Raw genomic sequence first — 16,182 nt, 5'->3', positions numbered from 1 at the left:
TTTAGAACAAACATAACTTTTCTTGTAATTAAATAATAATAACAATAAAATTTTAACTCATCGTTAATTTATTCTAATATTGTCCATTTTTTAAAGCCTATGTTTTTACACCTCATCTTTCTATTTAATATTTATATGTTTTTTTAATAAAAAAATAATATTTTAATTTCAAATTAGGTTCTTCAATTAAATTCCAATAACATGGTTAAATTTGACTAATGCATTATAAATAGTGTAATTCATTAGTCAATGCATTTATTATATTTAATTAGGAAATCTAAAGTATTACACGTAAAGGATTGCACTTAAGTTTTATAATTTATAATTTATAATTTAGTTTTTGGATTTACAAATGCTTTTAAATTATTTTAGTTTAAACTAATTTGAACTAATTGTCTTCATCGTTAAAGTAACCTAACACTAAATAAATTATATTATATTTTATTTTCTCTAATTAAAATAGACATATTATTTTATGCCATTTTATAATAAAATTATTTATTAATATCATTATATTTAAATGTGTCATATATAAATAATTTTGTTGCCAAACTTTTCCATACACTGCACATATTATTTATATAATACATATTATTAGTTTTGGTAGGTATTGAAATTTTTTTTATTTAAAATAGGCATGTGAAAAAAAAAAATCAAACATGTGATTCATACAAGTAACCTTTGTTTGAGACTAAAAAAAGTGAAAAGTGATAGAAAAAGAGAGCTTTATAAATTTATTTGTGACTTTTTGGTTTTAAGAATTGTTTTTTACTTAATTAGATATTTTTTTCTTAGGAAAAAAATTGAAACACACAAACAATTGCAATAGATCAGACTCTAGTTCCTATATATATAAAAATAATAGTAAATAGATCAGACTCTAGCTAAATTTTTGGTTATGATTTTACAATTTGATTAACATTATTTTGACATTTTCTTAAGAATGAATGAAATAATCTCCTGTGATGCCAAAGGTCTTGTAGTTGAATTGACATCTTCTCATGTATAAAGTGATTGGGGGTCTAGGGGGGAAAGGGTTCGAGTTGCGGGAGTAGCAGAATGTTGTAATTATTTCTCAAAAAATAAATGAAATTATAAAATATGAGTGCCTTTATTTTGAAAACGGGAAAATACTCCGTGTTGTTTCCTATCTTATTTATTTATATTACTTACTTAAAAAATAAATATTTTATTTCAGAATTATATATTTATTAATTTATTTGATTTGAAATTAAAAATGATTTAAAAAAATCATACATTTTTAATTTAGAAATATGATCTTTGATAGATATAAAAATATTCTGTGATAAGAACAAAATTTAACTTAAACGATGGTGTTGTTAAATCGGTTTTCACATTCAGGTTCAGGAAAAAAAAAAAAAAAAAACTATAATGATTGAAGAAAAGAAAAGGAAAAAGAAAATTATAATTGTTGCTTGAATGGATTTCTCTATAAAAATAATATATATTTTTTAAAAGTACATTTACTCTTTAATTTTGACTGAAAAAGGATAGACCTACTCAAATTATTAAGCTCCTGCTTTTCTCTTCCTCTTCTGCCACGAACTATTTACCGTTTGATAATCCTCGAAGATGATATTCTAACTTGATATTCTGTTACTATCAATGTTGGCGGCCCCTCAGCAGTACCACAGGACCTCACCACCTGTGTTAATTGTTGCCAGATGGTAGGCCACTATAGGACAATGACGTTCGCATTTTCTATGGAGTACAATGTAAGGATAATGCCGGATCATCAATAAATTCCTCTTTATTTCACCATTTTCACTTTTCCACTCTTTATTTTATTTTATTTTTATAAGCACTATTCTACTCTTTATTTTATTTTTTTTATGAAATTACGCTCTTATCTTTGAGGTTTGAGATCATCTCTGACCACCTAAAAGGAAAAAATATTTTCCCTCTGGACATCTATTTGACAAAATTTTATTAAATTGATGTTAAAAAATATTAGAATAATGCTAGAGACAAACTATTTTACAAAAAAAATTTACAAATTACTTATGTGGTGAGTGATTATTGGTAAATGAAAAAATGATATTAATGATAGGTTTAGATGAAAACCAATAAGAGGTTGGTTACATCAACATTTTATAAAAATGTTGTAAAATAGTTTATGACGGTAACATTAATCAAAATATTATTTACTAACTTATCCAATTAATATGTATTTTGTTGAGTATAGGAGGTCATGGCTTGATTGTTATATGAGTTCAAATAATAGTTTTCAGTGTTTAATAAAATGTTTGAATTGCAATTCTAAATGAGTGATCAAGCACTGTATTCTGAGAACACATATGGAGTGATGTTTAGTTTTGAGTAATAATGCTCAATGACGTTATTGTAAATATTTTGAAAAATATGAGACCCAAAAAATATGAGACCCACGTGATTCGACAATACACAAACCAAACATACTCATACAACTTTAAAAAGCATGGACCCGCTAAATAACTACCACTTGATTTAAAAAAAAAAAAAAATTGGAACTAAACGTACAACTTATTATTTCACATTTGAAAATATGTTATTAGAAATATGGTACTAAGCACATTTTTTTTTTGGTATAATGAATGCTTTAAATACATATTTTCACAATACTTTTTAAATTATAATTTTCACATCATTTTAAAAAACCAATACTAAGCTTTCTTACCAAACAACATGTATTTTTGCAATTTATGATGCATGTTTTGGTTGTGTATCTGCTTGTCATGACTCATGAATGTGACTAAAGATTGAGCAAAATCCAGTCTTATTTACTTCTATGAGTAGACAAGTCATAAATTAAAAAAACATAGAGAGAAATGTTGTGTTCACAAAATTTTCACAATACTTTTATATCAAATTTTAAATGGCAAATTGTTATTGATTGTTATTGGTGAACAAAAAAATAATTTTAGTGGTGAATTCAAATTAGAATCAATAACAACTGACCACTTATGATTTGTTATGAAAGCGTTTTGAAAATATTGTAAATGTAATACTTTTTAAATGTAAAAGGTGGCAAATATGGATTGTGAAAAATAAAAAGTCATCTACCCATAAAAAGGTACCATTAATTAACTTTTCTTTGCTTCTTTTTCCCTAATTCTAAAATCAATTGTTTTAATGAAAGAGTATTTTAAACTATTCAATACGACTTTTACTTCTTCCTGTTCTTCTTATAAAAATCGGCTAAAATTGCCTGTAAAATGGAGTAGCTACACCACATCGCAAGTGGCAGTGAAAAAATCGCACCACACCATGCATGCATGCGCGCACACACATATATTAATATGAATATTAATATTAATATGGAGTAGCTACTCTATGAGTTGTTTTAAACTCCCCATTTCACTTTGCCAGGAGATTGAGACTATGATTCGACAGTTTTGGTGGGGACAGCGTGGTACAAGAAGACGTATTCATTGGGTAAAATGGCGCACTTTGTGTAGGTCAAAAGCCTATGGAGGTATGGGGTTTTGGGAACTCAGAAATTTTAATGACGCCATGCTCGCCAAGCAAGTATGGCGCCTATTAAAAAATCAAGACTCCGTTTTTTACAGGTTCTTTAAATCAAAATATTTCCCACATAGGTCTATTTTTGATGCTAAAGACACTAAAGGGTCTTTTGCATGGAAAAGCATTTTGAAGGGTAGAGAACTCATTAAGGGGGGATTGAGGTGGAGAATTGGGGATGGTGCACAAGTGAGTATTTTTCATGATTCTTGGCTGCCTGGGTCTCAACATGGTAAGGTGTTTTCCCCTGCACCTGAAAGCCATGAAAATGCCTTGGTTTATAGCTTAATTAACCATGAAGATAGGAGTTGGAATGTGGCTGAGATTGATAGAGTGTTCTTACCTGATGAGGCAGCCACCATCAAGGCTATCCCACTGAGTTTGTTTGCTCAAAAAGACCTTCCTTTTTGGCCGTTTTCCCGTGATGGAAGGTTTTCTGTAAAATCTGGTTATCACCGTTTAATGGAGCTTGATGAAACAGAGCTGCATGGTACGACGCACACTGGGAATGCATCTCCGGTTTGGAAGACCATTTGGCGCATGAACGTGCCAAATTGTGTAAAGTCTCTTGTATGGCGAGCTGGGAGAGATGCCCTTCCTACACGGGTGAATTTGGTCCGGCGAAGAGTTCTTATCGATGCGTTATGCCCAGAATGCAAGGTGCAGTCAGAGGACACGCAGCATGCTCTCTAGTCCTGCCCGATTCTAAAGGATGTGTGGAAAGTGATTTTTGAAAAGCTTGTGGCAGACATGGGATCTTGCTCCAATTTTCTGGAAGTTCTGGAACGTGCGGCAACGGAAAAACCGTCATTGGACCTGTTTGCTATGATATTAGCGGAAATCTGGCAGCGCCGAAACAGAGCTCGTGTGGGAGAGCCTACTGTATCGGTTTGCCAGGTTGCTTTTAAGGCCACTTATGCGCTTCAAGAATTCCAGCAGCTCCGCCCCATTCATGCTGTGATACCAAGAACAGCCCGTGCAGTAAAATGGAGGCCTCCCTCTGCGCCATGTGTGAAGGCGAACTTCGACGGTGCTATCTTCTCCCAAGATGGACTAGCTGGCGCCGGCGTGATAATCCGAAATGAGCAAGGATTGGTTATGGCTGCTTTATCACAACAAATTCCATCACCTGCTTCGGTGGAGATGGTGGAGGTGTTAGCGGCTCGTCGGGCTCTGGTTTTTGCTAAGGAACTTGGGTTTGACAAGATGATCTTGGAGGGTGACTCTGAGATAGTTATCAAGGCTATTCTTGGTGACAATATGGACTGCTCTTATATGGGTCATGTACTGCAGGATATTAAGTTCTTGTTTTCTAGTTTTTCTTTTATTTCAGTCAAGCATATTCATAGGGAAGGGAATTGTGTTGCCCACAAACTTGCTAGACGGGCTATTAGAGATCCTTTTCTTGTCTGGATGGAGGCTGTTCCTCCAGATATTTTTGATGTTTATCAACTTGATCTTTTGAGGATGCATTAATAAATTATTAACCCAAGGGGGTTGTTTCTCAAAAAAAAAAAGATGAGCCATTTCACAACTAAAAAACTTGTTGGCAAGGGTGGCTATTTGTGTTTGCGTGTCAGGTTTATGTCATGTTGACTCATAAGTATTCAATTATGTTGGTTGACACTAACCTGACTCATTTAATAAACGGGCTAAGATTCCTAAACCCTAACACAACATGCTTATTAAACAATTCAATCGTGTAGACTCATTTATCAGATTTTATCAAGTGAAAAAAATACAAATTTTAGTTTTAATCTAATTCATATGGATTTTGCCACTCCTACTTGTTGGGTTACTCTTAATCAACCCAAACTAAAGGAAAACTAGCCCAACATTTTAAAAATTGGCCAAAAACAAAGGAAAAAATAGCTTTGGATGGGTCAATCCAACTCAAAAATTTGAAAAATGTCCCAATTTGAAACTGATCAAACCACACACTGATACATCGCATTGAACAGCATAGCATCACACATGTGACCGCAAAATTGAGATGCAATGCAATGATAGTTTTGGCCAAACCAATTGTGAAAACCTTATTATTATTATTATTATTATTATTATTATTGATGATCAACAACAAGTGTTCTTTGTCCATAATGGGCGTCCAATATCAAAAACGTCCAAAATAGCCTTTAGAAAGGTAAAAGAAGAAGTATGCATCACAAACATACAATAAAGACTTACAAGCGGGCCACCAGTCGTCCAACTAGGATCTAGTCGTCTACAGAGAACGTGGTCATCCATACCATGTTAGAGTATGGACGACCAATAAACATTTAGAAATTTTCTGAGTATTTTCTACAATCTCAAATGGTTAGACCACTAACCCTCACCTCGGAACGTGGGGTGAATTCCCCGAAATTCACTCCACTCTTCCCATTAAGTCCACATATCTCCCACGATGCTAATGGCACCTAACAAGTAGACCTACTCCAAACTTTCTATAAAAGGAACCAAGCCTCATTCAATGAATATATGTTTTAACTATTCATCCACTCAATACACTGGTGTTCTAGAGAGAAAACTGACTTAACCGTTGGAGGGTCCTTGGCTAGTTCATCTCGATCACCCTTGACAGTTTCTTTCTTCCTCATCAGGTCATTCAACCGACGTTGTAGCCCGGAATACTCAGCCTACTGATTATCATGCATCATCAATTATTATTATAAATAGGTTGTGGAGAGATTTTCCATTACAAGTCTTTTGGACCTTGATGAGCTTTTCCTTTTTATTTTAATTAATTAGTTATTTTTTACTAACCATTGTTAAACTTTGGTAAAGAGAATCTCTTACAAATTTAGTATATTCATATCTCAAAAGTGTGGAGCATTTTTAATTTTCAAATTTGGGATAGTGTGTCATTTTTCTAAACAGCAAGTGAAGGGGGTGCAAATTATTTTGAGTAGGTTGTTTTGTTTGTCAAAATTAACAAGGACCTCACTCTAGTATCCCAAATTTCTAACTTTGACCTATATTAAAAACTTTAATAAAAGAAAAAACAAATTGCTCCAATTTACTATGTGGCAATTAAAAAAAGAACAATTCATGTGTAATTTTAGTTATATGACTATTTTAATGAGTCATGTAACTTGTTTAAATAATACACATGATTTTTTTTTTATTTTTTTTATTTTTATTTTTTATGAATTCTCACACAATGCATTATTTAAACAAGTCACATGACTCATTAAAAAGTTAATAAATTAGTAAAATCATTTTATATTCTAAAAATATTTTTTAACAACAGTTTTTCGAAATAACATTACATTATAAGGCACTGGCGGAATCAAAAATTTATCTTTGGGGGGGGGGGGGGGGGGGAATTAGAATGTGATGATTAACTCATTTATGTACTATATGTAATTTCATATATAGCAATGTAAAAAATCATAAAGGGTTGGTCTAGCGATTCTCAAGACCTCATAAAATCTATGAGGTACTAAATTCAAAATTTTAACCCACATCATGAGGTCTGAAAGATTTTTTCTCTGTAATTATTTGATGAGTGTGGAATGGGGAGATTACACATACTTGGAGGAATAGTAATATTCTCAAATAGCTTCACGTCAACAAAATAAAATAAAAATACTAAAGTAAAAAAATTATAAACATTTTCAATATGAATATATAGTATTTTATGAACTAATAGACGTATTACAAAAAGTGTCAATCAAGCCTAATAGATATTTGTCAAATCATAGCGTAAAAGATAAATGTGGATTTATTTGAATTTTTGGCTATTAAGAAATAACTAGGTCATTTTATTTTATTTTAACATTTTAATTGATTGAAAAGTTAAAAGTTGGAACAAAATTGTGAGTTATAAACCATTGTAAAAGAAAGTTTGACGATACAATTTAGGAGAACATGAATTTTAAACCCAAAAAATTATCTTTACACACATATAAATCAGTTTTGAAGGAGTCACCATATCTATATGTTGAAAATTTTTTGTTCAAATATACCTATATTATTTTCAAAGTATTCATGGGCTTTGAAGGTGCCATGGCCTCCCCTCCCCCTTAGTAGCTAGCTCCACCGCCGTTATGAGATGATTAAAAAATTCATATATGTAAGTCAAGCAGCATCTCCAAAAATGTTCTTGTAGGCATATGCATGACTAGTGGTAGAGCTATAATATTAGCGGATTTGGTTTATCTCAAGTATTTTTTAACTGGTATCTCATTTTGTTTTAATAAGAAACTGTCACATTATTTACTAACTAAATAAAATACGAAGATTAAGGCCTTGTTTGGGAGAAAGAAATGGAATGGAATGGAAAGAAATGAAAAGAATAATTTTAGAATATTCTTCTCCTCCCTTCTTCCTTTCCCTTCCCTTCCCTTGTTTGGGAGTTTTAATGGAGGGAATGGAGAGCTCATTCCCTTATTGGGGAGTTTAAGTGGGAGGAAATGAAATGAGTAGGAGGGAATACTCATTCCTCTCTATTCCCTTAAAATCTCAAATTATCATTCCCTCCGAAATTGAGAGGAATTGGAGGGAATGAAATTAGATTTAATGATTTTTTTACTAAAACTCTCAAAATACCCCTATATATTCCCTTCACGTTGATCCCAAATAAGATTACTTACATTTCATTCATTTTCATTATTTTATTTTAAAACATCCAATCAATGTTACTTAATTCCATTTCATTCCATTCTTTTCCATTCATTTCCCTTACTTAAATACATTTCATTCCATTCAATTTCTTTCTATTCCCTTATGATTATTCCATTCCATTCCCTTATGAACTCCCAAATGGAGCCTAAAACCCACTATCACTTGCTATTGTGTATTTAAAACAAATGAACGCATCTAGTTAAAAAAGTACTGGAGATAAGCCAAACCTAATATTAACTAAAGCGGGAACATAGTTAAAAGAAAGGGGTAATTACACGTTATCACTATAAACTATACCTCAAATTACACTTTACACCTTTAATTTTCGGAATGCATAGTTAGCACCATAAACTATAACATGTGTTACACTTTGCACCTTATTGTAAATTTTGCTGTCATCTTAAATGAAAAAGCTAAGTTTATGGTGTAAAGTGTAATAAAAAGTATAGTTTAGGGTTATAAAATGTAATTTCCTCAAAAATAAAAGATAGAGCAAAATTAATTCTTAAATTAATCAATATTAAGAATAATGCTAAAAATACAAATTATTTTACAATTTTTTTTACAAATTGCCGATGTGGTGAGTGATTATTTGTAAATGAAAAAGTGAAATTAATAGTGGGTATATATGAAAATCAATAAGAGGTTGGTCACATCAACATTTTGTAAAAATATTGTAAAATAGTTTGTGCCTGTATCATTACTCCAATATTAATAATAAAGTAAATAAGTAATTAATATCATGCACAATATAATATAAATATATATGATAAATTATTTTTTGAAGTATAAATATACTGGTATAATTAAAAAAAAAAAAAAAAAAGCCAATGACATCTTCAACCTTGTAGTGGCTTAGTGTTTGGGGTTTGATCGCTAGTAAGCTAAGGAAAATAAGCTTAAACAAAGTGAAGTTAAATTTTCCCTAACTTATTATTATTATTATTATTATTATTTTTAAGAAACAAACACACATACAAAAGGAAGAGGGAAAAATGTTTTAACACAAAAACACATCACAATTCCACTCAAAAGTCATGATAACTTTTAAGGAAGGGTGTGGCAAGTTATACTACATACAATATACATTCTTAAGTAATGTGAGACAATTATCTTTTTTTTTTTAGAAACAAACACACACACACACACAAGGAATATGGAAAGAGGTTCTAACAAAAAGGCATACCATAATTCTATTCAAAAGCCATAGTAACTTTTAAGAGAGGGTGTGACAAGTTATATTACACACAACACACTCTCTTAAGCAATGTAGGACAATTAGCCATTCTTTTTTTCTTACAAATAAAACTTTTCTTTAGCTAGACTGATAGAGGGTATTAAATCTTTACTTTAAAAATAAGCCAAATACACCACAAATATAATCATAATTTATATATAAAAATTTTAACAATCTAATTTGATTACTCAAAAGTAAATTAAGAAAATAATCAATGTTATATGTGCATTGATTGGTTTTTTTTTTTTTAATAATTTTTTTATAAAAAAAATATTATATAACATCTAATATTTCTTTCTCTTTCAATTATTCAAAATTTGAGTTTATAAACAAACACCTTAAAAGGCATGAACAAACCTAGTTAAAAGTGGCTTGATTTAAGAATACTTTCCATTATTTTTGGAGTTTTAAACGTGGACTTACAGAATTAGAAAGATTATAGGGAAAAGTGGTGGATCTGGATTCTGGTGGCCGGTGGGTTTGGTTCGCTAAAGGGAAGTAAAATGGAGTCAATTAGAGGAAAAGTGGGGGTCATGCAGTAATGGAGTCAATTAGAGGAAAAGTGGGGGTCATGCAGTAATGTAAGGAGCCTATATGAGGAAATCTCGGCGAGGTAGCTCTGTCATTGAGCATGACACTGATTTTTTTATTTTATTTTATTTTTTTTCCTTTCCCTAGAACAATATTGGTGTTGAATTGAATGAATTAATTAAGAACAGCAAGTTCAAAATCGAAAACTTATAGTGGCTCCAGTTATCTATGGCATGATATTTACTATTTATGAATATAGTACGTATTCACTTGCTAGCAAAATATGCTTTAAATATCGATGATTTATCTATTTGGATTGAAAAGAGTTTTTATTTTTTAGAACAGATTATTTTTCATAATATAATTTATGCTTTTTGTTTTGAATGAAATTCAGTATTCCCATTAAAAAAAAAATCAAAACTTACAAAGCAAGAGAATTGGTTTGTGAAGTTTGGGATTCTTTGGAGTTTATACAATGAAATTTTAGAATTTTGATTTTACTCTCATAAGTTATATTTCGTTTACATCAGCAGTTATTCCATTCATATTTTTGTTAAGTGTTACATAAATTTGTCACGCGTGTTTAGTTCGTCTAATGAAATAATATCATGTTATTTTATTGAATTAACTAAACATGTGATCTGATTTAAATTAAATTTATATGAGCCCAGAATGCAACCTAATATGTCACTTTGGAGCTTGGTCAAACTAGTAACTCCAGAATGATAATGTAGTAGCTCGGTCATTTGCAACAATGAGCACACTTGGCTAGTCTAGGCATGCCTTGGAAGGAAAGTTACATGAGTAGATGACTCCTCAAGTTCTAAATAAGAGAGTATAGACATTAATGGACAAAGGAAGATATGAACAAACATTTAACCCCCCAAAAAATAAAAATGTTTTAAATAAGATTTTTGTGAGAACTATGCGAAAACCTTTTTTTTTTTTTTTTTAATAGGAACTATGCGAAAACTTAGACATTAGAGAGTCCTCCACCGACAACCTCTCGATGGCACAACTAGTGCTTTTTATTTTCTGAAAGGTGTTCATGGATCGAGATCTCCCTTCTCATCAATTGCATCATAAAACAATAAAAAATTCATAGAAAAAAAATTAAAATCCCAGCATAATAAACACAAAAATTGATTTTTTTTTTTTTTTTTACCATTAAATTTTGTAGCATAAATGATCCCATTAAAGCTCCTAATTTTTTTTAGATAGATTTAGCAATAGTTTTTTGAGTTGTAAATTTTGTTGGATTAGTAGAGACTGTAATGGTGCAGTCTATGCTTCAGCTAAGTTGGCTGGTAGTCTTAAAAGGTATTTTTTCTTATAATAAGTCCAACCTCCCTCCTGTTAGTGCTAATAATTGTAGAGCTGATTGTTTTTTTTTTTTGTTTTTTTTTTCCTTTAAAGAAAGTCCAAATTATTAAAAAAAAAATTTTTTGACCAGTGGGGTTGCAAAGATTTATTAATATTATTATTTAAAAAGAAAAAAACTCATTTGGCATGTCAGGAGACATCAGTGGAAACAAAGAATTACCCCACTCAATAAAATTACTGCTATTTTCATTATATATATATATATATATATATATATATATATATAGAAAAATGGTGGCTCACGAGTCACTACGCAGCAGCCCCCGCTGAATGAATGAAGTCATGAACCTTTTTTTCTCTCACGTGTTCGCAATACCAAACGTGAAACTTCAAAAGGTGAAAAATGGTTGCAGTGATCAGACGACTGTGCAATTGATTCAGCTTTTGTAATTTGTAATTTGAATTGATATCTATCATAGAAATAGACGTGTCCTCATCTTTTAATGTAATTTGGCGCCTCTAAACAAAAGATTAGCTTCCCCACAGAGTAGTGCAACTGTTTTTTTGCTGAAATATAGTAGTGCAACAGTTAAATCAATCAGAAAAGGGGCTTTCTTATTGATAAATCAAATTAACTTTGCAAAATTAAGCTTCCCCATATAGTACTGCAACTGTTAAATCAATCAGAAAGCGACTTTCTTATTGATAAATCAAATTAACTTTGCAAAATTAGAACATTTGCATTGGAGATGCCAAAAAAAAAAAAAAAAAAATCAGTTTTATATTTTCAAATACTATTTTATCTATTTTACTAATTTATTTTATAATCCATCATATGTCTCAGTTTTTATTTTTACGTACAATTTAATAAATTGATACAAACTACTTAATAAAATAATAAAAAATACAACTTTTTCTCTTTCCTTGTATTCTCATTTTTCTTTTCCCCCTCTCTTTATCTAATAAAATAATATTTTTTTACAACTTGTGAACAGTTGGTTCTCAAATAGGCCGTAAAAAAAATACATCCCCACACTCGAATTTGGGGTTTTATTTTCTCTTGTTAGTTGCTAAAATAACAATTTGAAAGGTTTTTACACTCTTAATACTAGTACTCTAAATGTTAAATCATTGCTTGAAGATAGTCATATACAGATATGAGAATGACAAGCTCTTAATCGTTAATTCCTCTGCAAGCTCAAGTTATAACTATGGGAACATAAAATGCAAATGATATATTAAATAAAAAGAATTAAACAGTGCAAAGACTTAGTGTACATGGTTATTTTGGTTTGATAATATAAACTATAACGGTTAGGAAAAAATTTAGCTACAAAATTGATTGTAGCAAAAAACTACAATCTTACTCGATAAAATAAAAAATTACTACATATTTTGAAAATCTAACCGTTGAATTGCATGTTCTTTACACTCTTAATACATATGTTAAATTTTATGTCAATCATATATTATTTACTATATGATCTATAAGCTTATATTTTATGCATAATTTTAAACTACAAAAACTTGCAATTTAAAAATTTTATTGATGACATAGCTACTGATCTTTAATATTTTAGAAATTTTGCAAGTATGAAGGATGTGGAGGGGTGAGCTCCCTTAAAAGGTACTGTTCGCTTTGGGTGAAGACCTTCATGGTTTTGTCACACATCGGGGAACTACACCTCCCACCCCTGACATATAAGCGTTGAGCTTACGAAGGGGTGTACTAATCATGTGAGACTCCCTCCACAGAGGATATAAGAAGAAGATTCATATCCAATTGTGAATTTATCAAAATTCACCTCAAATAAAAAGATATTAAATAAGGTTGTAGCTTAAAGTTACAACTAATTTTGTAAAAAAACTTTGTCCTAATTGTAATAAAGTTAGAAATAATTTATAAATCTTATCATTTGGAAAATAAAAAAAAAGGGAAAAGCTACTATACCAGAAAGCTAACAACTTAATAGTAGTCAGAAAGGAATATCTAGCTAGCTAATCAGTCTCTAATCACGTAAACATGAAGAAATCCTGTCATTATCAACAGTGCAAAGACCACAATAATACTGCAATCATGCAAGACTTTTTTGATAATAAGGCCAGACAAAGAAGGCAATAGGCTCCATCATTGACAAGAAGGGGAAAAGAAAAATTGAAACAAAAAGGGTGTAAAAAGCGATTGGCGACTATGAATACTGTAGGATCTAATCACTAATCACTTGATCTAATCACTAATCACTAATCACTAATCACTTCAGATTTCTACACCCATGTTATATCGTATTTAATGCATAATTGCATAGATTATAGGTTAAAGTAGCTAGGCTGCTAATAAATGAAATGAGGAGTCCAAAAAAAATGAAATGAGAATAAAGTCACATGATATATATGAAGTGCTGGTGTTGATATGCTATGAAGTGTTTGATGCAACTTCTATTCATGTTAGATTTATGCAATCACGAAATCACCTTTAGGTCTAATGGTATATTCCAAGATGTCCAAAGTCTGAGAAAGAATCTCCTTTTCCACTTAAAAAAGAAAACAAATCACACAGGAAATGGTTTAGCGTAAGGAAAAGGTTTGCAGCCCAAACATGTTGAAGCAGCTTCTTCGAAAAGCCCAAGAAGCTTGGATTTTTTATTTTTGGGCTGAGTCCAATCAACTTGCAATTGGAAACGTGTAAAGCATGCAATATTGCCAAAACTAGGCCAACCAAAATGCATCATTGACCCAAATGGGATGCCGGAAAGGCCCACCCAAAAGTGAATAAAAAAATATCCACAATAACAACGTGCAGATTTGTTAAAGATTCAAATAACTGATATTGTAATAAAGAGCTATCATTAAGAGAGCGGACATTAAAGGATGAAATTCTTTCTCCAAAAAAAAAAAAAAAAATACTGATACTGTGATACACATACTAGCATGTCCAAATAAGTGCCGATTCTGTTATACTTTGGAATAGAGCTAAGTTGACAGTCTTCTTCACTTATTTGGGCTGTCTACAGAGCGTTGCACGCTTGCACTCTCTTCCACCATGACATATATCTGGGCCTTAGAATCGTAATAGTCAAGGACTTGCTCGCTCTCACTAGTAGTATTAAGTAGTGACCAGTGTGATTTTAACGATTTGTCCTAGAATTTGTATTAGCGTCTCTCATTGTGCCTCATGATAACACGTTGACTAGGAGGCAAAATCTTGTTCAAGGTTGATGGGAACCAGAAATTGTACAACAATATAATGTGGGTCAAGGGTTGTGTTGTGTTATGAAGGTTAGCCTCTACCAAGCTGACTTTGTTGGTTCTTATGAAAATCCTAGTAAAAAAGAATTTTTATTTTAAAAAAAATACAGAAAAATAGTTTTTAACAAAGAAAAAAAGAGAAAGGGATTTTCTTTTTTTAAAAACATTTTAAGTGGGGAGAAATAATTCAAAACCTAGACATTTTTATTGAAAATGCAAAGAAATACTATTTAGCTTACACAAGTCTTTAACGAAAATAGTTTTTATCAATGGTTACTTGCAATAAATATGGTCTTATCAGTTATCACACATTTTTCCATGGAACAAGTAGAATGAAAGAAGTGATCAGGTTACAAAAAATTTATAAAGGTAATTTGATAGTTGGGGAGGACAAATTTAATCCTGGATATTTTTATTAAAAATACCAACGAATATGCATTGGAGTACAAGGGTTTTCTATGTTAATGTACAGATAGAGCATTTATCAAATGTGTTTGGGTTTTATTTACATACCAAACATATTTTGTGAGCAATTGTACTCTCTATATATAAAAGGATAGGACTATTACAATCCAGTCTAAAAGACTAATAATACAATAAATACAACGGTAATAATCTAATGCGCTTAAGCCCACACTTGGACTTAGGCTAATAAAACTGTCACATACCCCCTTTCCTCCCTTAAATTTATGATTGATTACAAGAAGCCAACTTGAGTTTGGTTACTACTTACTAGATTATGGATGTGGCGTGGTGAAAGTGAAAGTGAAACAGACTTGGCTAATAAACTGTCACATCCCCCAATATCCTCCCTCAAATTCTTGATTGATTATTACAAGAAGCCAACTTGAGTTTGGGTACTAGATTATGGACGTGGCATGGTGAAGGAGACTTGGTGAATACGTCGGCAAGCTGATCCTAAGAGGAGGTCGAATGAGTTATTGAGTGCCTTGAAGAAGACGGTTGTTTCTCATCATGAAACACATCTTTATGGACACATAATTGAACAACATTCCTACTATAACGTAACAATGCACGAAACTAGCAGTAGGAAGTGAAATAATCATGTATTGCAGTATCCATTGCAACCATAGAAGCTTGTATGTGGCATTAGCTAAGCCTAAGGGTGATACTTAGGGCCTGTTTGGGTAAGGATTTTTCATCACTCAATTTCCGTCACTCAATTTCCATCACTCATCACTCATCACTCATAACTCATCACTCATCACTCATTTTTTCATACTCATTTGGCAACATCACTTTCATTTTCATCACTCAATTTTTTCACACTATTCATGGGTCCCACACTTGTCAGCCAGTACAGTTTTTTTTTTTTTTTTTTTAGCACCCAACTCACCGAAGCTAATATATATATATATTATATATATATATAAACCAAACCGAACAACCAACCCAGGAGAAAAAGAAAAGAAAAAAAAAAAAGAACAACGCCAACCCAGAAAAAAAAAAAAAAAACAAACAAAACACAATGCCAACCAAAACCGAACAGCCAACCCAGGAAAAGGAAAAAGAAAAGAAAAAAAGAACAATGCCAACCAGAAAAAAAAAAAAAAAAGAAAAAAAAAAAAGTCAAAAGGTAGTCAAAAGTTACGGCTGTGGGTCCCTTATGTGTGTTTATTTACGGAAATGCCATTGAGTTATGAGTTATGGAAACAGAGTTATCGTTTGGCCAAACA

At 31.3% G+C, this 16,182-nt stretch overlaps 1 protein-coding gene across 1 annotated transcript; it reads left to right on the top strand.

Annotated features, from left to right (window-relative positions):
• The first annotated feature begins 4,272 nt into the window (after positions 1-4,272).
• On the top strand, positions 4,273-4,998 carry LOC115951845. Its single transcript, XM_031068978.1, has one exon. The coding sequence runs from the start codon at positions 4,273-4,275 to the stop codon at positions 4,996-4,998; it is 726 nt and encodes a 241-aa protein (XP_030924838.1).
• The last annotated feature ends 11,184 nt before the right edge of the window (positions 4,999-16,182 follow it).

The sequence above is a fragment of the Quercus lobata genome, chromosome 7 (genome assembly GCF_001633185.2).
Source record: "Quercus lobata isolate SW786 chromosome 7, ValleyOak3.0 Primary Assembly, whole genome shotgun sequence".
NCBI lineage: Eukaryota > Viridiplantae > Streptophyta > Magnoliopsida > Fagales > Fagaceae > Quercus > Quercus lobata.
This window is presented reverse-complemented; position numbering and strand designations above follow the sequence as displayed.

Coding starts and splice junctions, on each gene's coding strand:
- LOC115951845 (XM_031068978.1), top strand. CDS start 4,273: ATGGGATCTTGCTCCAATTTTCTGGAAGTTCTGGAACGTGCGGCAACG.